We start from the raw sequence: 24618 nt of genomic DNA, 5'->3' as shown, positions 1-24618 counted from the left end.
TCACAACAGGCCAGGTTGCTAGCTACTTGTTTTTAATTAGATTATTAATTGCTGCTGCAGCAGGCTAAGTTATCCTACATGAAGAAAGCAAACAGCGATGAGAAATACTGATTTGCTTCAATGCTTTGCAAGGACATGAAGTGACATATTAGCATGGATCAGCTGCAGTAGTCTTTAATGCAGCAACACAGCTTTATTTTAAAAAAGAAACAACTCTGCAGTAGGTTCCTTTCAAAATCCATGTGTCCTACATGTACCTACCACAATGTTTGATGTATCTCAGCCAGTGCATCAAATGCCCCTACAAGAACTATGTGGGTGAAGTGAGACACCACTACGTTCTCGAATGAGCTCTCACAGGAAGAAAAAAAAAAAAAAAAAAAAAACCCACAACCCACACTATACAATTGTGGGTGAATACTTTTTGCAAATATCCATATCTGACTTTTCAGTCCTCATCCTCAAAGGAAACTTCAAAAGAAGGCCCTGGGACCATAAATTCATAACTCTGTTAGACACTAAAAGTCATGGACTCAAAGACACTGGTTTTACAGCTAATTACAATTTGTAACCTACTAACCTTCTTTTCCTATGACTGTAGAGGTACTATTGCTAAAATCATTTTAAATGGTTTCCTGCAATGTGTTAACCCCTTATGCTTAACAATCTGTCCCACCTGGTATTTAGCTGTGACACGGATTACTTTTTCCGGAGCCGAAAAAGAGCTCTATGAAGCCTGAAAGCTTGTACCTTCCATTAACAGAAGTTGATCCAGTAAGAGATATTATGTAACCCACCTTGTCTCATTAAGAACTAGACAGACCAAATAAATGATTTCTAGGATAGGAAAAAATTACCTGTGAGAACATGTTTTACTGATTATATTTGGGGGGGAAGGTGCAGCTGTTGAGTGTCTGGTTTTTGGCCATACTGCATTTTGTACAATATGTTTTTTGTTGTATTTTGCTGGGCACCTCAAAGGCCTTTGAGACCATATTTATTATTAAAACGGATACATCTTACCTTTCTGTCTCTGGATTTCGGAACAGTTTTCCCTGCATTAGAGACCACCACAAAACTCCCAGAGGCTCCCTTTCCTTTCACCTATTTTAAAAGAATAATTTCCATTTCATTCCCAAGTAAGCAATAAATTAACTTTCAATAATGGCCAGTTGAGAAAGGATGTAGTATATCGTGCCAAAGAATTACCTGTACACTGCGCACCTTACAGGGACACAGGAGAGCTCTCCTGCCAACAAAATAAAACCACCCCCAATGAAGGGCGGTAGCTTTGTTGGTAGGAGAGCGTCTCCAGCTGACAAAGTGCTGTCCACACCGGTGCTGTTCATCGGTAAAACTTTTGTCGGTCAGGGATTTTTTCTCCCCCCCACACCCCCAACTGACAAAAGACAGTCTTAGATTGGAAGGCATCCTGGCAGTAAACTGCCACAAATCCAGAGACTTGGATTTGAGCCCTCTATCGTAATCATAGAGAGCAGCACAATGAACCTCAGAGGCACTGGTGATTTTAAACAATAGGGGCTGACCTTTCTGTAAGACTAAAGGAGCTAGTTGGTAACAAAAGGCAATTATAATAGCACAATGCCTTGAGCAGATGATCCTGTGATGCTGGAAATCTGATGTTGCCAGGACAAAACATACTTTTAAATGAGACATGCTGATACAAAGGTGAGACAGCTAAAACTTACGGTGAAAACACAAGCGGTTGCAATGCCATAAACCACAGTTCACCATCAAGATATAGACAACTGTATCTTGTCCAGAAACTTAGGAAGTATATGGTTCCTAGAACAATGTTGACACTCTGTCAATGATCAAAGAAGCTGAGACAAAGGTATAGTAACCTTCATGAGGGAGAACAAGATCACCCAAATGACATGACTATTGAGTGTCTCACTACTTGGTTAACATGGGTGTTTTCACCCACCTCTGCAGTGCTGCTCAAAGTGGCTCTTACCTGTCTGATGACTCCCCTCTCCAGCTCCCTTTTCAGCGCTTGCTTTAGAAGATAGCCTCTCCTCTCAAGCTCCAGGGAAGGGTACTTGTGGATAATGTATTTACGTATGGCAACCACTGATGCACCACTCTTTTGAAAGCATGCCTGAAATAGAACCAACAAGTTAACAAACCACATGCAACAGAACTACCTCTCCATGGGACCAGAGGGGTAGAGATTAACTGTTGCATATATGACGGCACAGTGGCCCAACATGCCAGGGCTGCCTTGGTCCCACATTGGTTTCAGAAGCAAAGAATAGCACTAACAATGTCACATCTTTCTACCCTTCACAGACCGACTGAACAGCAGACAACATGAAAGTAGTGTGGTAAACAGGTGGACAGCTCACTTGTCCTGTGTCATGGAGTAGCAATTTTTGTTGTAACAGAGCCTGTCACTCCTTACAGCAAAACAACAACTGCACAACTGTTAATATGTTCCACCCATGTCAGACCAAGTTACAGTTACGGAAGTAATTGCCAAATTTCCACTCCCAATTTTTTGCCATGAATGTTGAGAGTGAAACTAGCAGGCTAAAAACAGAAACTAAGCTACAAATTCATATTTTAAAGTTGCTTCTTTCAGGGATTCAGGTTTAGGATACCAAATGTTACTTTAAAATCTCCTTGTTAAGTATAAGATCTCTTGAGATTATAACAATACTATAATTCTGCTTGTTTTGTAGCCCAGTTGTTATCCTAAATCAATTACTTAAGATTTTTTTTTTTTTTTAAATCAATTAATTGGTAGTTCCAAGGGTTTAACTTGATGAAACTCTAGGTATAAAGTCAATTTGCAGGTCTAGGTAGATTTAGGACGACTACCCACATGTACAGTCATGTAACATGGGATGAATTTAACCCACACAGAGCACAGTTATGAGCCTTAGTATCTACACCGTTACCTGCCTCTTCTAAATAACAGCCAGCAATCTAGGATTTAGAGCAACCTAGAGTTTAGAGCATTTCTTCTCTCTTCCTCCAATGGATTTTGACGAAACTTCGGTAGACTGCAGGGGCAGGAGAGGTAGAGTCTTTTGCAACCAAGGCTGGTGGAGCCCAGACTCCCTGCGAAGGGAGTGTGCATTGAGTGAGTTCTAAGGGGAAGGTGGCAGTGTTACTGCTACAAAAAGGAGCTTGGGCCAGAGCCAGAAGTGGGGATGAAGTAGACTTAAGACCACTGACATTTTTGGACTTAATTTGCAGTATTTCATCCATTTTGAGCTTTGAAAGACACACATAGCAAATTGCTGTGCCAATCAATATAAGTCCGGTAGAACACAGCTAGAAGCAGAAGCACAGCAGATTGGTTAACTGAGGCCAGCAGTCAACCAAAGTCAATGCAACAGTTTCTAATGAGTCAAGCAGGAAGAGGAACAAAGTCTAGACAGAGAAAAGTTAGTCAAGAGCCCCCCTCAGTTACATCACTGACTGAGAAACAGAACTCAAGTGCCAGGAGTCAAGAGTGTAGTAGAAAGAGGACTTGAAACATAAGCCTTGTATCAGAGGCCTGAGCTAAAATAATGGTCAAAGCTGTGCTGATATAAAGCAGAATCAGGCTGCGAGCTACGTAGGGCCTGCTCACAAAATCTGGCAAGAACAGGGCTGATTGTGTTTCTGCACTAATTCCTAAGAAGTGCTAGGCACAGGCCATGCATGCAAACCCATTCCAGAGGGGTGGTACCAGAAGACTTCGATACCAACACATTCCCCAAAAGATAACAGGAACATGCTAACCCATCTTGAAGATAAGGTCAGGATAACAGCATGATGGATAGAGATGTTTTGATCGAACCAATAGGTACATGGTAATGGGTGGTGGTTAGCTACATCACAGGGTGGTATCTAGGTAACTGAGGGCAGTAACACAGGGTGTCTGAGGGCAGTAACTAGCCACGTCAAGGGGGCAACACGTAACTTGTTTGTATCTGTGTATAAAGATGTATCTCAGAGGTAGTGTCTTTGTCTGGCCAAGGGAAGAATGGAAAGTCCAGCCATTCACTGAGCCAGTCCATTGTCACGAGCATACATGTGTTAGTGTACCACTGAGCCATGGCATTAGCACCGTTAGTCGGCAATAAACCTGACCAAGTTCCTTTGCTGAAAACCGAGTCTGTGGATTTAGTGGGCAGCTCAATCAAAGTCTGCTATCTCCGCAGAGCTGGGACAGCAGAGAGAGAAAACACACACACACACACACACACCCATCTGACCACAAGGAATTTCTGTCACCAAAGTCCAACAGTATACAATGTATTATAGCTAATGGTATAACTACACTACAAAAGGAAGTTTCCCTTTAAAAGTACAGTATTATTCATGTCTATACAGAAAGCTGACCTGAACACAAGGGCACAACATTACAGTGGGATTTCTGGACCTCCTATTATGATTATTTTTCCCTGCCCCACCATCGTAGCAGCACAGTTATGTTAATACAGATACAGGATCTCTTGCCTTATCTACGCACTTATAACATACTCCTTGTAGTATCTGAATACCTACTTGTCCATGCCTTAACACATGCTAAAGGTGATTTTGCTTACCCACAGTCAGAATTAAGTATATATTAGTCCCAAGATAAGAAACTGCAAGGATGCAACTGTGAATCCTAAGAATCCTCAAATTCATAATATATTTTATATCTGACATACAAAGGGAATGAAGTCTTCCACTTGCCTTGATGGCCTCAGTTAAGATAGCATCCATCTTTGGGCGTGAGGAGGCAGCCATCTGTGTTTGTTTCTGTGCTCTAGCTAGTTGGCTAGCAGAAAGTGTTGCCCATGAGGGAATGGTCTTTTTCACTTTCTTCTCCTTTTCTTTAGACTGATCCTTCTCACTTAGGGGGAAAAAAATAGTGACAGTAAGACAACAGATACTGCACCGAGACAGCCCATGGAGCAAAGAAGCAAAACAAAGGAAAAAAAAAAATCTCAAAAGGTTGTCTTGAAAAGGAAGGGCTTTTTAAAAAAATATAGGAGGAGGCTAAGTGGATAAAGCACTGAGGACTTTATATTAAATTGATATATTTTGAAGCATAGACTGTGGTAGTTCAGTACCAGAGGATAAATCCCAAACCCCTCAAAAAGACCAATTAATTTATTGCATAACTAACAGACGTGTTCAAGACCAACAAGGACACAAGGAACTAGAGATCTGCCCTTGTCCCTTCGGCCAGAAGGATTCACACAGTATATCACACAACTCTGTAACTTTCCTTTGGATAACACAGGGTTCCAAGACAGAATGGAGGCCCATATGCAGGCCAGGTCTACCCTACAAACTTTTGTGGACATACCTGTGTCAGTCAGGTGTGACCAACACAGCTGTAATGGTCTCTAATGTAAATCGTTATATTGGCAAAACTGCACTTCTGCCAATGATGCTTGGTTAAGCTTTTGGAGGGTGAGGGTGTGAGAGAACAGACATGATACCTAGAAGGAACTATGTGAGCAAAAGTACAGTTTTATTAGAACAAGCTGTGTCCACACTGGGAGCACTTTGCCAGTACAGTATAGTACTATACCTACATTGTCATAGGGCTCCTAGGCCTGGTCTACACTTTTTTTTTGGGGGGGGGGGGGGGGAGGAAATCGATCTAAGTTATGCAACTTCAGCTATGTGAATAACATAGCTGAAGTTGATGTACTTAGATCTAGTCGACTGCTGCTGCTCCCCCGTTGACTCTGCCTGCGCCTCTCATTGAGCTGGAGTACAGGAGTCGACAGGAGAGGGCTCGGGGATTGACTTACCTCGTCCAGACTAGACGCAATAAATCGATCCCTGCCCACAGATCCAGCCAGTAGTGAAGACATACCCCAGTATATACCTAGCCCCCTGTGATGGACTGTCAGAGTTAGTCAGAAGATAATGCAGAAAGCTTTGCACTCCTGATAGCACCCTTACAGCATACTAACATGGCATATTGGCTGTTCAATAAAACTTCTGCAAGGGCTCTGCCTCATCAGGGAAGAGACAAAGTAACTGTCATAAGAAGGTTACAGGAATAGGACCTCATAGCACATATAAAACACTAATTTATCAGTCTAGCAAAACTGATTTTGAATTGCAGCAAGGATTTATTTAAGTTCATTGGAAAGTGGCACAACAGGAAGAATTATTTGCAACCACAAAGTGGGGGAGGGACACCAGTTTGGAGCAACCTCAAGGGTTTTCTTCTTGGGAAACAGCATCAAATGCAATAAAACACTTACTTCACATTCTGGGAATGCGGTAACAGAACAAGGTGCTAACAGTGGAGCCCATTACACAGAATCTCTGACTAGGACAGGAAAGACAGTTTGCCTGAATATTACTCCTACTTATTTACATTTGTGGGATTTGCCTACAGCCCAGCTGCACTTCGGAATCTTCTAGAAAAGCAATGCCTGTTGGGACCACAAGTAAGCATTCTGTGCCCCAAGAGTACACAGTTCCCATCCTCTTCAGTGCCTTCCTTTTCACAACTAGCTGTAGATTCTCTGGGTCAAAACAGGAGTTTGTGTGTATGTACATCCCACAAACAGTAATATGCAGAACCACCTCAAAGAAGAATTGCTCATTTCAGGTCAGCAGTCAAGTGACGCAAGTATATCCCTCTCCCTGCACAAATGGAAACCCAAAAGATGGAGAATATGTTCAATATATTCAGACTGGCAAACCGGTTTGCAGAAAACATGTATTTTCCAGGCAAATCTGGTTTGCAAGGGAAAATTCCACACAAATCATTTCCTGGGAAAAGTTATCTGCTATTGGATGAACCCAAGGAATTTGTTCCACCCCAAAACAAAAATACTCAACTTCAAAAACAGCAGCTGCATTTTGGCTTCCATCCTTAGTTTAAGAAAATTTTAGTTGTCTTTTTTCATTAAGATCCTTTACAAAAAAATTTCCAACTTCCCCTACAATCCCCCCCAATTCCAGGCACTCAGCAAGGAGTATATCTTACTCTTTTTTGGTTTCTTCAGAAGACTTTGCTTCTCCCTTCTCACTCTCTGGTTCTTTTGGCTGCTCGGTCTCACTGGATGTAGCAGGTGGAGTTTCATTCTCTTGCTCCTCTCCAGTAGAAGCAGATTCCTCTGAGCTGATTTCCGGGTCTAATGAAAGAATTGGAAATACAAAGTCTGCATCCAAAACAAAACTCTACTCTTTAAAAAAAAGGCACAGGGAGAGTTTATAAAACACACCCAAAAGCAGCCATTTCCCCAGATAATCTCTGTGAAAAACTCAAATGATCCATTTAAACTAAACTTTAAATAGTTCTATTAATTTATTAATCTCTTCAGTATGTCATGATTAGCAGTCAAAATGCCAGAGCAAGCGTCAAAACAGACATTACATAAAAATTCTCAAACCGAATTAACTCACTTCTCATTTCACCCACTCCCCCCCCCCCCATTTTCTTTTCCTACACCGGGGTCGGCAACCTTTCAGCAGTGGTGTGCCGAGTCTTCATTTATACATTTTAATTTAAGGCTTCGCATGCCGGTAATACATTTTAACGTTTTTTAGAAAGTCTCTCTCTCTCTAAGTCTAATATATATAACCAAACTACTGTTATATGTAAAGTAAACAAGGTTTTCAAAATGTTTCAGAAGCTTTATTTAAAATTACACTGATAAGATCCGCATTTTAATTTACTGTGATCCTTGCCCTTGCTGAGTTTTCCAATGTCTGGCACCTATTTGGATACTTTAAGCAGCACACAGGCTTCTGAGTGATCAGTTGTTAACCGGCTGGAACCCCAGATTGGCAGCTAAGATGAGTGGAGCTAGCAGGGTTGAGCAGGGCCGGAGGCCTGGACCCCGTCTGGCAGGGGGCCTGTGCTGGAACTCCAACCAGAAGCAAGGTGAGTGGGGCTGCGGACAGGGGCTAGCAGCCAGAACCCCCAGAGCAGTGACTGAGCAGCTCAGGCCACCGCTACTCTGGGGTTTCGGGCACTGGCTCCTGCCAGCCAGGGTCTCAGCCCGCTGCCAGCCTGGGGTTCCTTCACCCAAGCCAGCAGCGGGTGCTGAGTGGGACTGACGGCAGGACCCTGTCAGGCAAGGGGCCAGCAGTGGGAACCCCAGAGCGGCGGCGAGGTGAGTGGCTCAGCCCGCGCTGCGTGCCATCAAAAATTGGCTCACATGCCACCTTTGGTACACGTGCCGTAGGTTGCCCACCTGTTCTAGACTATGGAAGTTTACTATCATTGTGGTCACTCAAGTGAGATGCCACAGAAGAAGCCACTATCATCTCTGTTTAGTGCTAACTCTAGATGAAGTGGAAAGGTTTTTGCCTAGACTGAGATGATATCTGGCATCCTTACACACCTTTTAATACTGAAGAGACACTGCCAGGTAAAAATTTGACAACATTTAGATACAAAAAACAAGTTTTCCAAAAACTTGAGATCAATATAAACATACCCAGGCTGGTATTCTTTTGTTTTCAAGAACAGGTTTGATCATGACCAAGTAATGTTTTTAAAACATCACAGTCTTTGTTTATACTAAACAGTAGTGTTTAAAAATGTTAACATGTTACCTAAATGTTCACTAGTCATGCATGGTCCTAGACAGGGCCTTAGAGTTTTCGTTTCTGGGTTCGGTTCTGTTCAATATCTTCATCAATGATTTGGATAATAGCAGAGAGTACACTTATTAAGTTTGCGGACGATACCAAGCTGTGAGGGGTTGTAAGTGCTTTGGAGGATAGGATTAAAATTCAAAATGATCTGAACAAACTGGAGAAATAGTCTGAATTAAATAGGATGAAATTCAATAAGAACATATGCAAAGTACTTCATTTAGGAAGAAACAAGCAGTTGCACACATACAAAATGGGAAATGACTGCCTAGGAAACAGTACTGCAGAAAGGGATCTGGGGGTCATAGTGGACCATAAGCTAAATATGACTCAGTGTAACATGGTTGCAAAAAACCCAAACATCATTCTGGGATGTATTAGCAGGAGTGTTGTAAGCAAGACACGAGAAGTAATTATTCTGCTCTACTCTGCGCTGATTAGGCCTCAACCAGAGTATTGTATCCAGTTCTGGGCACCACATTTCAGGAAATATGTGGACAAATTGGAGAAAGTCCAGAGAAGAGCTACAAAAATGATTAAAGGTCTAGAAAGTATGACCTATGAGGGAAGACTGAAAAAACTGGGTTTGTTTAGTCAGGAAAAGAGAAGACAGAGGGGACATAACAGTTTTCAAGTACATAAAAGGTTGTTACAAAGAAGAGGGAGAAAAACTTTTCTTCTTAACCTCTGAGGACAGGACAAGAAGCAATGGGCTTAAAATTGCAGCAAGGGAAGTTTAGGTTGGACATAAGGAAAAACTTCCTGTCAGGGTGGTGGAATCTCCATCACTGGAGATTTTTAAGAGCAGGTTAGACAAACACTTGTCAGGAATGGTCTAGATAATACTTAGTCCTGCTATGAGTGCAGGGGACTGGACTAGATGACCTCTTGAGGTCCCTTCCAGTCCTATGATTAAACTTCTGGTAAATTCATTATTTCAACTGTCCATTCGTTACCTGTTTGGATGGAGAGCCCCAACCTACTCTATGCACTATGGAAAGCCATCTTCCCTCTCCCTTTAAGAAGTTCTGCTGAGCACATCTCTCTTTGAAATTTTGTGAATTTAAAATATTAATTCAAATGCTGGATTAACAACTATTTTTGCTTTAATTTCCATTTTTCCATAAGAAAGAGGGTAAAAGGAATCGGTGGGATTAACTCAATATGATATCCAAGAATCACTTTGCCAAGAAATTCAGCAGATGATCAGAGATGCAACGTACATCAATTTTACAAAGAGGTAGTGTGACGGGGTAGCTGCCCCTCACTGGCTGGCAAAGGGTTAATAGCAAACCTTGGAGTGGCTGTGCAGAACCCAGACAACCAGAGGAAGGCTTAGAAGCAGCCAATCAGGGCCAGGCTGGGCCCTATAAGAAGGGCTGCAGAGCAGAGAGGAGCTCAGTCTCTCCCTGAAGCTTGAGGGAGAAGGACTGGCTGCCTGTAGAGAGAAGTGCCTGGGACAGAGCAGTGCTGGGCAAGGTCAGGGGTGTAAGCGGAGCTCCAGCCTGGCTGGCTCCCAGACGGAAGCCTTGATACAGGGGCCAAGTAGGTGCTGGCGCTACGGGGAAGTGGCCCAGGGAAAGCAGGTAGCAGCAGAGGGGAAGGAGAGGCAGTGAGTGGCTGCCAGCTATAGGGTCCCTGCATTGGGGCCCAGAGAAGTGGGCAGGCCTGGGGAAGTGGTCTGCCAAAGGACTGCAGTTTGCCCCTGAGTGAGGGGCTGGACTAGAGGCTGTAGTTCGCCACTGCGGTGAGAGGCCAGGCGAAGGACTGCCGGTTTCCCCGGACGGGGGGAGACAACGGAGTTAGGGCACAGCTGGAGGGCCGTGTCCTGAAGGGGACGCTGTGGTCCGGAAGTGAGGTGGGTCCCCAGAGCACAACACGTTACACCTTGCTAAACTGCATAGTCCATCAACACAACAGAAAAAAGCAGAAAAACATGCAGTTAAGTCATTCAGCACCCTGTCTACACTCCATTCGTCAGCTCCCCTTCTCAATCGCAAACTGCCTTCCTTCTACCAATGAAAGCCACATATCTCTACTTTCACCCTGAACAACCAACAGGCAATCATAACAGACCATGCTTATTAGTTACATGTTCATGCAATGCAGTAAAGCCACAACTATATTAATCATAAAACAAATTTAGTTTATATGTGGTTTTATATTGGTGCATGTAAGTAAGTGAGGTACAGTTTCAGATTGCAAATGATGGCTGCAAGACAAAAAACTTAAATTACAAAAAAAAAAAAAAAGACGTACGAATGGGAGTTCTTTGTTAGTGACTGCTCTAAACTTGGCAGTAATATCTATGTAGGAATTACAGAACTGAAGTCTGTGTTGGTGTACACACTGGTAACTCAGTATACAATTATTTCATTTTACCTGGCTTGGCCTCCTCACCTTCAGCAGGTTTGCTTTTGGGAGGAGTTTCCCGAGCAGAAGAATTCACAGCACGACGGATTGGCATGGTGTCGTCTTCAACCTTCTTTAAGAAACAGAGTAAGAAAATCAAGCAAATATGAGAAAGAGCCTGAGAAAGTTCCTGAAATGGGCCTAAAGCAGAGTATTAGAAGCTACTGGAAGAAGTGTGTGGAGAAATTTTCCAGGCAAGATCTGATGCAATCAGCTTTCTAAACTTACAGGTAAAACCCAAACCAGCTTCTCTGAATCACATTCGGAGACAAAATAGTTTCACATATTTTATTCCAGTTTACAATTTATGAGAGAGAATCTTTTCATTTCAATTCATTAAATGAGGAGAACATTTGAGGATTCTGGCAAACCAGACACATCTCAGGGAAATCAGGGGAGGGGAGGAAGCATGCCTACAGGGTTTTAATCAGACTCCCAAACAAGTTTCCTACAAGCAGGGGAGGAAGAGTGTAAAATAACCCTCAGCAGGGCTGGAAGTCAAGGACTGATCCAAGGGCGAGCTTGGAGAATGGGTCAGACCCTACCTCACTTAACTTGTCCGTGTGGATCAGCTGAGCTCCCGCTAACAATGGAAGCGCCTTATGATGTAAGGGTTCAGCTTCAGACAGATCAGTCGCCATTTAAATTAATTTCTAGCCCCGAGTGCAGGTAACACTGTGGAGCCCCAGGTTTTAACCACAAAGATTTTTTCCTAATGGTTTTCACAGTGCAGTGAGGAGTCAACCTAAAGTACAGAAAAGATCTGGTATGATTAACAAAAAACAAAACACAACCACTTCTATTAAACTAAAGATTTAAAAAAAATAAAAAGGATGAATTACTGTTTATATCAACATGACTGACAGCATATACTTCATGTTCAATAAAGATGCCACAACATCACACACAAACTATTATACATAGCTAGGACAAAGGCAGAAGCTATAGCAGCAGTCTGTTCTGTTAATGCACCTTCTAAGGAAAAAAGGAGACCACAAAGGAAGAAACATTCAAAAATAGAACCACCACAATACACTATGCCTAAAGCACAGGGTGGATAAAAATCAATGATTTTTTTTAATTTAAAATCAGATTTTTTTGATAAAATGCTTTTTGAGGAAAAAACTTGCTTAATGATAGTTTTAATTAAGATACATTATAGCTCAAAGATATCTAATCATGGAATAGGGATTATAAATTCTAATTCTATAGTATGAGACAATATATTCATGTAATGTTTAAGAAAAATTTTGTATATGAGTTCCAATAGTTCATGGATTAGGGACCCAACCTTATGGGGTTCCAGGGGCTTCTGTATAGATTATTTAGGTTAATCTTTCTATCTACCCAATGGGATTCGGTGCTCAGTCTAGAAGATACCATCAAAGATGCTTAATTTTGCAGTTCTCAAACTGTGGATTTGTATCTCCAGAGATAACATGCTTGTTAACAGCAAAATTGTTATTAAATAAACTGATTTGAGATCTACTATACCATTCTCTCACTAGAAGGGAAAACCTATAATGGCAGTAAGAGAGACCCAGTCTGGGAATAAGAACCATTCAAGAAATATATGTTTGCTGATGATGTTTTAAAGAAAGTCACACCAATGAACTGGAGGAAGTCACTTAAGCACGTGGATTCAGAGACCGTTGAAGTGATAATCTCACTTTTAACAGCAGTAGCTTCTTTTGCCAGTGTAGAAGGAATATTTTTTTCCTTTGGACTAATTCATTCCAAATTGAGAAATCTTTTGGGACCTGAAAAAGCAGGAAAACTTGTTTTTCTTTTCCAGATTAGGAACAAACAGGAAAAATGAAGGTGAAGACGACTGAGTTAGCAGCTAACCTTTTTAATATTAGAAGCCAATATTTTAAGTTTCTCGTGTTGACCTGGCTGACAGTCTATTTAAATGAAATATTTAAAAAAAAAATTAACTATTTTAGTTGAAAACAATTTTAACAAAAACAAACCTGATTTTAAAAAACTTGATGATTTAATGAAATTCAAAAATTCATATGCTTGTTTTGTTAAAATATTATGTCTGCTGTTGAATACATAACGTTGTTTTAGTTAAAACAAAGCAATTTAAATGTCTGTCTGGCGATGTTCTCCTCCTAATACATCATGGCAAAAAAATCCTCCAAATATCAATGAATAACCTGTTGAATTGGAGATGTTTATGAAGTAACTGGGAGGTGAACTATCTGGTTCAATTACTTTTGGTAAATGAAATAACCAATCATTCATTTTCTGATATAGCTGTAAAATCAATCTGAAGTTTTCAAAATTATACATTTTTAAAGTGATTTGTGTGTACCTTCTAAAAATGAAACCTCTATCTATCTCCGAGTTGTGAAGAATATGTATTAAGGTTATAACCAATAAGAATGCATGTTTATGTAGAAATCCATGGTTAAATCGAGTCTTCCTGACAAGTGATTTAAATCAAATCCACCCTGCTAAAGCACCAGTTGGCTAAAGATAAAGCTTCAAGGTAACAGGGCTAGAGCAGGACTTGAAAAAAATTACCCAGTACCTACTAACCCAAGAATGAAGTCTATTAGACAGACAGAAATATACCAGTGACCCAAGCCACACTCCTTAACATTTAGGAGGAATAAAACTGTTTCAAACAACTCAACTTACTGGGAAGAAAATATACATTGATTTATTGGTGACTATCACGCACTATAAATTAATGCTTGGCAGGTGTAATGAACATCTGTTCAAGTTTAAGAGCCAATGACCATAGTCTCTCCCACACTCTATCTTTTCCACATTTGTATTTACTCATTATCTCCTTCATTTCATACACCTCACATTCATTATCAGTTCCCCTCCATCACAGGATCCCATTCTCCCTCTGTGGTATGGATAGCTTCACTCCCCTCCCACCATTAAAAGAGGGAATTGTTTTAACTTGTCTATTCCCTTTCCTCCCTCATCATCTCCTTTAAGGATACTCAACCAACAAACAACAAACCAGGGCTGAACTTCTCTTCCACTTTCTTCATATACTGTTAAAGGAGCAGTAACACTTAGGCCTCTGTCTTCCCTTCATGTCCAGAGAAATAGCCAGTGGCATCCAGGTCTGGATTAACTTTTTGCGGGCCCGGCCCCAAATATATTTGTGGGCCCCCATGAGGCAAGGTGCAGGAGGCGGGATGGTCAGTCTCCAGAGTGAAGGGCAGGCTGGGGGCAATGAGGCACAGCGCAGCGGGAGCAGTCCCGCTCTGCACAGCCCAGCAGGAGAGCACTGTTTACAAACCTGCAGCTGCCAGACGCACACTGGCCTGCCCAGCCCTGTGCTGCCAGCATGCCCCTTCCCCTTGAGGGCAGGCCCGCACCACACTGCGCCCTGCCCAGTGCCCCCCACCTCTGCTACTGCCCACCACCTTCCTCACAGTCCCACCATCACAGCTGCACAGCACCCCATATTCCTGAGGGGATTCTGCACCAAAAAATTAAAAATTATGTGCACAATATTTTAAAACTCTGCTCTCTGCCTGCCCTGGCCCCTCACCACTCCTGGAAGTGGCCAGCATGTCCGGCAGTGGCTCCTGGGGTGGAGTGGGGCAGGTGGCTCTGCCGTGCACTGCCCTTGCCTGTGGGTGCCTGCAGGCAAGGGCAGCGCAAGACCTTTGCCTGCCCCCCCCCCCCCCCCCCCCCAGACATGGTGCTGGCCGCTTCTGGGAGCGGCACAGGGTCAGGGAGCCTGCCTTTGCCTGCCGTGTAGTGCAGCGGGGCTATCTCACAGTGTTCTTGCCGGCAAGTTAAAGAAGTATGGGCTGGATGAATGGACTATAAGGTGGATAGAAAGCTGGCTAGATCATGAGGCTCAACGGGTAGTGATCAATGGCTCGATGTCTAGTTGGCAGCTGGTATCAAGCAGAGTGCCCCAAGGGTCGGTCCTGGGGCCGGTTTTGTTCAATATCTTCATTAATACTCTGGAGTAGGAGTGGGCAAACTACGGCCTGGATCCAGCCCCTCAGGGCTTTGGATCTGGCCCGCAGTGCCGCGGGCCTGGCGCCACTCTCAGAAGCAGCCCCTGCGCACGGGGGCAGAGGGCTCCACATGCATTGCCCTTGCCTCCAGGCACTGCCCCCCGCAGCTCCCATTGGCTGGGAATGGGGGAATGCGGCAGAGGTACCTGCAGGCGCGGCAAGGGCAGCACACAGAGCCCTCCACTCCCCTCCTCCCCCAGGGGCTGCAGCGCTTCCTGGAGTGTAGCGGAGCTGGGGACAGGGCAGGCAGGGAGCCAGACCTGGCCTTGGTGTGCCGCTGCCACCCCGGTGCTGCTTTAGGTAAGCGGCGCCGGGCCAGAGCTCGAACCCCTCCTGCATCCCACCCCCCAATTCCCTGCCCTAAACCCCCTGCTTGTACCTCACACCCCTCCTGAACCCCAACTCCCTGCCCCGAGCCCCCTCGTCTACTCCTCACCCCTCCTGCACCCCAACCCCCGCTGCACCCCTCCTGTACCTCAACCCCTGCCCTGAGGCCCCTCCCGCAGTCTGCATCCCAACCCCCTTGTCCTGAGCCCCTTCCTGCACACCACACCCGCTCCCACACCCTGCACTCCCTCCCACACCCCAACCCCCTGCCCTGCATACAATTTCCCCACCAAGATGTGGCCCTTGGCCCAAAAAGTTTGTCCACCCCTGATCTGGATGATGGCATGGACTGCACCCTCAGCAAGTTTGCAGAGACACTAAACTGGGAGGAGTGGTAAATACGCTGGAGGGTAGGAACAGGATACAGAGGGACCTAGACAAATTAGAGGACTGGTCCAAAATAAATCTGATGAGGTTCAACAAGGACAAGTGCAGAGTCCTGCACTTAGGACGGAAGAACCCCATGCACCGCTACAGACTACGGACCGAGTGGCTAGGCAGCAGTTCTGCAGAAGAGGACCTAGGAATAACAGTGGATTAGAAGCTGGATTTGAGTCAACAGTGTGCCCTTGTTGCAAGAAGGCTAACGGCATTTTGGGCTGTATAAGTATAAGCATTGCCAGCAGATCGAGGGACGTGATCATTCCCCTCAATTTGGCATTGGTGAGGCCTCATCTGGAGTACTGTGTCCAGTTTTGGGCCCCACACTACAAGAAGGATGAGGAGGCTGGAGCACATGATTTATGAGGAGAGGCTGAGGGAACTGGGATTATTTAGTCTGCAGAAGAGAAGAATATGGGGGGATTTGATAGCTGCTTTCAACTACCTGAAAGGGGGTTCCAAAGAGGATGGAACTAGACTGTTCTCAGTGGTAGCAGATGACAGAACAAGGAGTAATGGTCTCAAGTTGCTGTGGGGGAGGTTTAGGTTGGATATTGGGAAAACCTTTTTCACTAGAAGGGTGGTGAAGCACTGGAATGCGTTACCAGTTTTGGTCCTGTTTTGAACAGGGTGTTGGACTAGATTACCTCCTGGGTCCCTTCCAACCCTGATATTCTATGATTTTATCCCATGGGCCGGACTGAAAGCCCCGATGGGCCGGATTCGGCCCGCAGGCCATAGTTTGCCCTCCCACCTTAGACAATTACAAGGATTCTCTCTGTCACTAGAGCAGATTTCTGTTTCCATCGTATTCCAAAGCAACTCAACCTGGGTCTTCCACACAGGTTACTTCTGGGGGCATTCTATGCCAAAAAGTTAAAAATTCTGCAAGTTTTATTTGTCAATAAATGCAGAGGCTCCAGCGTGGCAGTGGGAACCACAGGCCACTGGCTAGACGAAGATGGGAGAGCACCCTGCAGCCCTCCCACCCCCCACGCCCAGGACATGGACTCATTGGTGAGGCTGCACCCGACTGACAGAGCAGAAGGCCTGGGCCCGCCCCAGAAACACCCTGGGCCCCTGCCTCTCTGTGCCAGATATGGGACAGGCAGGCTCAACCAGGCAGGATCTGTGGAGGCGCTCAGTCTGGGGGGATCCAGGTGAGAGAGGATTCTGTGTGGGACAATGTGGGTGCAGGCAGCTCAGTGGGGGTCTAGGTGTGGGCAGGATCTGGATGCTCAGAGGTTTGTTGGGGGGGGGGGGCGCGCAGGAGAAGGAGGAAGTGTGTGTGTTCCAGGTGAAGGCAGATGCAGTTAGTTGAGGGTCAGTGGCATGGGGGTCTGGATGTGGGGGCTCAGGGTGGGGCTTGAATGCACCTGGGTGGGGGTTTGAGAGCTCAGTGGAGGTGCAGGGATGGGGGTTTGGAGGCAGGGGGTATGATGCAGGGCAGCTCCAGATGCAGGGGTTGAGGTTCAGTGGGGTGGGGTTCAGGGAGGGCTAGGGGGGATGTACTGGGTGAGGCTTGGTAGAAATGTCTGGGTATGGGAGGTCTGGATGCATGGGGGTTGAGTGGATGGGGGAGCAGCTCCCCATATAGTGACCCGTCTATCACGGCTTCCTTATGAGGACAGATTAATAAGACTGGGACTTTTCAGCTTGGAAAAAAGAGATAGCTAAGGGGAGATATGATTGAGGTCTATAAAATCATGACTGGTGTAGAGAAAATAGATAAGGAAGTGTTGTTTACTACTTCTCATAACACAAGAACTAGGGGTCACCCAATGAAATTAATAGGCAGCAGGTTTAAAACAAATAAAAGGAAGTATTTCTTCACACAAGAAGGTTTTACTCACGAAAGCTTATGCCCAAATAAATCTGTTAGTCTTTAAGGTGCCACCAGACTCTTTGTTGTTTTTGTAGATACAGACTAACACGGCTACCCCCTGATACTTCACACAACGCAGTCAATCTTTGGAATTCCTTGCCAGAAGATATTGTAAAGGCCAAGACCATAACAGGGTTCAAAAAAAGAACTAGATAAATTCATGACGGATAGCTCCATCAATGGTTGTTAGACAGGATGGGCAGGAATGGTGTCCCTAGTGTCTGTTTGCCAGAAGCTGGGAATGAGAGACAGGGGATAGATCACTTGATGATTACCTGTTCTGTTCATTCCCTCTGGGGCACCTGGCACTGGTCACTGTTGGAAGACAGGATACTGGGCTAGATGGACTTTTGGTTTGACCCAGTAGGGCCATTCTTATGTTCTTATGCTAGGTAGCAGTGCGTGACTGCTCTTGCAGCTTCCCTGTCAAAGTCATTTTTCTGCAGGGAAGAAAAGAAATCTGTGGGGGACATGAATTCTGCGCACACAGGAGTAACAGATGCACAGAGCAATACGAGCAACATTCATACAAACAAAATTGGTGGAGTTGGGGGGGGGGGGGGGGAGAAGAGAGAAAGAGGGAGGACTTGAGAGGAACATGTAGTATTAGGAAATGATGATTCCTGAAGACTGAATATGGTCAACTAGGTTCAAGCTTAACAAAAAATGACCTTCCCTTCAGAATTTAGTGGACCAAATTCAGCCGTAGGACAAGGGGGTGGAATGGTGATTTAGGGCTGAGTAAGGCTAAGAGTATCTCCAATTCAATCGTAGGCCAACCAAAGGGAGGCAGTAAGATAACTGGAACTATTCCCAGATGAACCAAGCAGGCAGCATTTCAACAGGAGACATACCCTGAGACATTTCTTTAGCAGACAGCCTGCAAAAGGCAGGCTTTTCTGATGGTTAAATACAATTTATCCACTTCCTCTACAATGTAAACCTCATTTGATGCTCTTTAGGACAATTTTTATTAAAAAGAATGTAAGTGTCATTTAAAAGTGTTGTGGTCTCTACACTAATGGAAGTGAATGAAGTAGACTAGGTTTGTGTCCCCCCCAGTGGTAAAAAGCTAAGTTCATAAAGTGCTGCATTCCAAACAAACATGAGGGGAAAATGAACTTTCCTGCGTCATTCCACTCTTCTCCTGGAATTTCAATACATCACTAAGCCATCTGCCCTATGTCCAGCACTTTAATTTCATTTCTGTCTGGGATGGGAGGCCCCATCAAATGTGTGTGGGTGGGGGTAAGAGAGAGAACACCTAATGAAATTTTGGAATCTATTTCAGAGTCTTTCAGTTATTAATCCAATTACTATAAGCTATCAGCAGCTTTGGCTATCAAAGAATCCCTACATTCTTTTGGTTACCATTCATTACTCAGACAGTTCAAAAAAACTAGATGCTTTAGTTAAGGTGGTAGATTGAAACTGACATTAGTCCTGTCAATTTCACTCTGCTCCTCTCATATAGATGCTCCTACAAAAATGCAAAATGCAGGGAGAATGGAAAGAATAGAGGTCTTTCAATCCTCTGCTGAATTTAAAGCTCTGATAAGGGGAAACAAGATCACAAGTGCTTCTGGTCCTCTGAAGTCAAAGTTCAAGGTCTGTCAGCTGGAATCATCTGGGCATATCTTACCTAATCAATTCCATGCTACTGCAAGAGCCTTAGGCATTAGTGGCACCTTAGTCTATTCTGCTCTCTCCCTCTAACACACAATTTAGTCTCCTGAGGACGGAAATGCTTTGGTCTAAATAAAGTTTTTGGACTTAATATAAAAGGTATGTGGGTGGGTGTGATTTAATGGACTAGTGATCTACTGGAGATCAGACTAGATGTGATGGTCCCTTCCACTCAAATATGAAAAAACAACCCACTCTTAACAAATATATCTGCCTGCCTGCCCGAGGAATCAGGCTAAAGATTGATTTCTACACCAGGACAAACCAAAACATCACTTTCTGGATTGAGCATGAGAGATGGCAGCTGATGAAAGGTCTAAATCAGTTTATCAAAAACACTGAAGCAAGTAACAACAAGTCTCAGCAAAAGCAACATTTCCATCAAAATTCATGCAAGGCCAGACCAAGTGAAAAGAAAGCAGACACTCCCCCAACTTTTTATTAATTTACACTTAAAAAGAACCTTTAATCCAAAAGCATTTTACAGACCACAGACAGAAACCTTCATACAGTACTGAATTGCAACTCTTCTGCACAGAAATTGAGGATTGGAAGTGAACAAGAACACTGTTTTCAATTAAATTGCAGGTGGATTTAGAGGCAAAAGTCAAGTTACCCAAACTGAATTTGACTAAGATACCCAAACTCCTTGCACTGAGTACCAAGGGATCTTTAATGGTCAGGAGTGTTTAAAAAAGCTGCAGTGACACATAGAAGTTATTTCTATAATTGCAAGAGTAATTTGGAAAGCAGTAATTGTTTTATATTTAAGAGAATATTAACAAACCAGTGATGCAGGTTAAGACAAGAAACAGGTCACCATTCAAAATGGTTACAAGGTAATTTTTGTTAATCTGATCAACTACCATCAAAACCTCAGATCCCTCCTAGACATACCAGAATGAGTCAACAAAACAGATACTAAAAGTGAGATTTCTAAAAATTGCTTTGGAAATACATATAATTTTACACACACACACACACACACACACACAGTTACTATTCACTTAGGTTATCCATAAGAAATGATACACGGCTTAGCCCAGTGGCCCATGTAGTCCAGTATCCTCCCTCTCTCTCTGAGTGATCAGTACCAGATTGTTCAGTAAAAGGTACAAGACGACACAGTGAAGATGTGGAAAACTTTACATATAGAGAAGTTCCTGCCTAACTTCTGTCAGTTAGTTGTCTGCTTATGACCTGAATGCAACATGAGGGTTTGTATTCTATGTGCGTGTGTGTTTTATATACATTTTTATTTTTATATGTATCTTAGTTGTGGATGTTCTCATCCACAAACCGATAACTGTTTTTGAATCCGAAGTTCATAGGTTAATTATGCATTGTATAAAAGCATTTCTTTGTACATCTTAAACATCTTGCCTTTCAATGTCATTGATATCCCCTTGTTTTGTAAGTGTAAATAATAGTACCCAATTTACTTGTCTATTCCATTTATTTTATGCATTTCTCATGCCCTCTTATTCCATTCCTCTCTAACCCAAAATGTTTGCAAGTCTTTTCACTGTCCTTAAGTGAAGTCTCTCCATATCTCTAGTCTCCCCTAACTAAGGCATTTCCATCTCTGCTAGAAAAGAAAGGAGGGGGTAAAGGTATGTGGAGGATGCTCTTCTTACACAAACCCTAGTGAGTTCACAAAAGCCAGGTTTAACAGTAATTTTCACTGGTGAAAAAGTAGCAGGCATTATTAGAGGACTTTAAGGACTGATCAGTCAGGTAAGAGACTTTCAGTTCCAAGCAGTGACCCCAAACTGATAGCCAATAAAGGCTGGCAAGATGACAGATAGAAGGGGCAAGGAAGGGAGGAAGTTCAGTTATTGTACATAGTTTTTTGGGCAAGACAATTCTGAAGGGGAAATCACTACCACTTTGCCATTAGCCTTATTTCTGGTCAGGCAATCTGTCTAGAGCCACCTTGTTTCCCCTCTACACCCAAAACCAGGCCTGCACAACATGCGGCCCGCGTGGGCTCGCTGTGCGGCCCGCGGGGGGTGAGTAGGTGGGCTCACTGTGCGGCCCGCGGGCAAGCAGCGGGTGAGGGAAGGGGGCTGAGGAGGTGAGCGGGCAGGCAGTGGCAGGGGGTGAGTAGGCGGGCGGGCAGTGGCGGGGTGGCAGGTGAGCCGGCGGCGGGAGGGGCTGAGGAGGCAAGCAGGCAGACAGTGGCGGGGTTGAGTAGGCAAGCCGGGGGGCTGAGGAGGTGAACAGGCGGGCAGTGGCAGGGGTGAGTAGCCGAGCCACGGGGGTGGGGGGACTGAGGAGGCGAGCGGGCGGCTGAGGAGGGGAGCTGAGGAGGTGAGTCGGTGGCTGACCTGTTCTACTGATCTGGTCTAGCTCCCATCCCCTCTCCAAGGTTTGCAGCTGTCTGGAGGTGCTTGCCTTCCATGTCTTCCTCATTAATTCAACAGGGCAATTGATTACAAAGTGTGTGTGTGTGTGGGGGGAGGGGGGGGGGGAAGATCTTATTATACTTCTAGCAAAAAGACAGTTTTCTTTTACCTTAATTATAGTACCTTAGGGGCCCGCTATAACATATTACCAAGGTTCAATACCACTGTTTCGGTGGGGCGAAGGAGGGTTTGTTTCCATGGGGTGGGTAGTGCTGGGGGGGGGGGGGGGGGGTTCCCGGGGGGGGGGGGGGGGGGGGGGGGGGGGGGGGGGGTTGCGGGGGGGGGGGGGGGCCGGGGGGGGGGTTCGGTGGGGCTGGGGGGTTTTAGCCCTCAGCTGTTTTCTTTGGAGTAATATGGCCCTCGAGTTGTGCAGGCCTGCCCAAAACTGTTCAAACCCACAGCCAGGGCCATCCCTAACATCCATAAACAAAGTTCCATTGAGGATAGCTGCTGTGAATCAGGACCTTGTGGATTTTGCAGGGAGGCAGAGGAAGAGAAAAGAAAGGCATGAAAAAAAAAAATAATAAAATAAGGTAAGGAGGTTAAAAGGATAATAATCCGCCTCAAACAGGGATAACAGAATCCCTGCTACCAGTAAAAACACTGTTAGTGGATATGTGCTATTGCAACTGCCCTGGGTACCAATTTGGACTCTTGTCTGAGGCAAACAACAACTGAATAGGGCATCATGGGTGAGTAAAGTATTCACCTTTCCTCAGCAGATTCTACAACACAAGTTAGCACAACCCTGAGAAGAGTTATCAATAACCCTGGCTTAGAGATATCTTGACACCATAAGGAAATACTTTAAAAAGCAGTTTTAACCACACAGGGTAAGTTATACTGCAACCAAATGTGCAACAGAAAAAAAAAAAAAAAAATCTGTGGGGTGGGATGGGGGCATGGCATTCAGTCTTATTCTGTCAAGGAAGGCGCATCTACTTACTATGATCATGCAACATACAATACCAATGACTAAAAGATATACTGGTTAGTGAAGACTTCTACATTCTATCTTCATAGTGGTTCTGGGACTCAAACCAATAAAGCTAGACACCAATGTTTTATAACATCTGAAGGATTAGAAGTCCTGCTTTAGAAGATATAAAAAAATACCAAACTCTAAAAGGCAGTTCAAGAGGTATCCACGGTTTAAAAATATCAGAACCATAGGCGCCGACAACATGGGTCCAGGGCTGGAGCACCATGGAAAACAATTAGTGGATGCTTAGCACCCACCGGCAGCCAAGCTCTCCCCCTCACCCCCAGCACCTCTCGCCCACCGGTAGCCATGCTGATCAACTCATCCCCCTCCCTCCCACCACCACCTGTTCTGTAGCATGCAGGAGGTGCTGGGAGGGAGAAAAAAGGTGGGGAAGAGGCGGGGGGGGGAGGGTCAGGCACCACCCGGGTACAGAAGAAGTCAGCATCTATGATCAGATAGAAAGTATTAAAAAGCAAAATAATCAGAATGAATTGATTTCAAGCCATGGATACCACCTAATTTTACTAAAATCATTTTCCAATATTTGGTTATTGAATGTTAGCTATTGCTCAAGAGTTCCAAACAAGATGAGCTGCAAAGCAAAAATGAAAATTTGAGTTAAGCCCAGAAATGTGCTACATGCTATCCACTAAGTAATTTGAAACCAGCACAGAAATAAGTTTGAAACTAGTCTTCTACAGACTATTGCCCCTCTGAAATCCTCTAGGTATTTCCTGGTTCACTGAAGATGTCACAAAATGCAACTCACAAATACAAGACATGTGACTGCAACCCAGGATATCTGCCACATCACAGAATGCTGTATCCTGTAATACCTTCAGTACCAAAAAAAAGTTTCATAAAGGAAACAGTTAAAATTCACTTCTTTGCTGAATAGGCCTTTCTAAATAGGTTGAGAGGCATAGTACTCATTACTGATCTTCACTCTGCTTCCATTTTTATTTTGCAGCTCACTTTTAATTGGAGAACCTGGTGCACAGCCTGTGGCCTGATAAGGAAGCTGGTCCAGTAGAATAAAGCCATTCAAGTCAGCCTAAAAAAATGAGACTAAAATACCTTACTAAATAAAGAGGAGGAACACACGCTTATTCTCTGTGTTTTATCTTTGTGTGTTCTTTCAGGTCTTTATTTGGTAGTTTCTATATTAAAAAGAACAGGAGTACTTGTGACACCATAGAGACTAACGAATTTATTTGAGCATAAGCTTATGGGCCACAAAAGCTTATGCTCAAATAAATGTGTTAGTCTCTAAGGTGTCACAAGTACTCCTGTTCTTTTTGCGGATACAGACTAAACACGGCTGCTACTCTGAAACCTGTCTATATTAAAACTAACTCAATTTCATTTCTATTTAATAGCTGGTTAAGCACCACTTCATCATGGGTTCACCACAGTCACCTCCATAAAGCAACTTTTATGCTAATTTTGTCCCGATTAAGCAGCAGACTTTGCCATTCACTATCCTTATACTGCACGGGCTTCCTGGGAGGTGTCCTAGTTAAGCTAACTTTCTAGTTAAGTAGCTCCTGATTAAGAGGCAAAGACCATATCCGTAACTCCCTTGAGGTCCCCCTTCCCAGAAAGCTCTTACGGACTATTCAAGCCCATGCACACATCATGAGCAGTTCCTGTTTCAATTAAAAAAAAGAATAATGGTCCAATATGAAGATCTAATAACTCACAACCTGCCAGACTAGAAAGAAATTCTTTGGCCTCATCAGTATAAATTCTTCCAGTCCCAGTACATTTTCCTAAGTACTAATCTCTAAACCAGTAGTTAGGAGAGAAAAGAAGAAAAAAAAAAAAAAGTTACACAACACCACAAGCTTTTTTCGGAGTAGAAGATGGATGTGCTGTATA

General features: G+C 44.1%; 1 protein-coding gene across 7 annotated transcripts in view; it reads right to left on the bottom strand.

Moving 5' to 3' along the window:
- Positions 1-11753, bottom strand: part of HP1BP3 (heterochromatin protein 1 binding protein 3) — a 55814-nt gene extending 44061 nt beyond the window's left edge. Inside the window, exons 1-6 of one of the 7 annotated variants that reach the window (XM_034753703.1) lie at positions 11544-11753; positions 10969-11071; positions 6968-7115; positions 4699-4858; positions 1979-2122; positions 1024-1104 (exon numbers count right to left, since the gene is read on the bottom strand). In XM_034753703.1, coding sequence (XP_034609594.1) covers positions 1024-1104; positions 1979-2122; positions 4699-4858; positions 6968-7115; positions 10969-11071; positions 11544-11639 — 732 coding nt within the window. In that variant the 5' untranslated portion in view covers positions 11640-11753. Of the gene's footprint in view, positions 1-1023; positions 1105-1978; positions 2123-4698; positions 4859-6967; positions 7116-8544; positions 8661-10968; positions 11072-11543 lie in introns of those variants that run through there. The other 6 variants (XM_034753706.1, XM_034753704.1, XM_034753707.1 and 3 more) reach the window with 6 other exon arrangements.
- Between the last annotated feature and the right edge of the window lie 12865 nt (positions 11754-24618).

This window comes from Trachemys scripta, chromosome 19 (genome assembly GCF_013100865.1).
Source record: "Trachemys scripta elegans isolate TJP31775 chromosome 19, CAS_Tse_1.0, whole genome shotgun sequence".
Lineage (NCBI taxonomy): Eukaryota > Metazoa > Chordata > Testudines > Emydidae > Trachemys > Trachemys scripta.
This window is presented reverse-complemented; position numbering and strand designations above follow the sequence as displayed.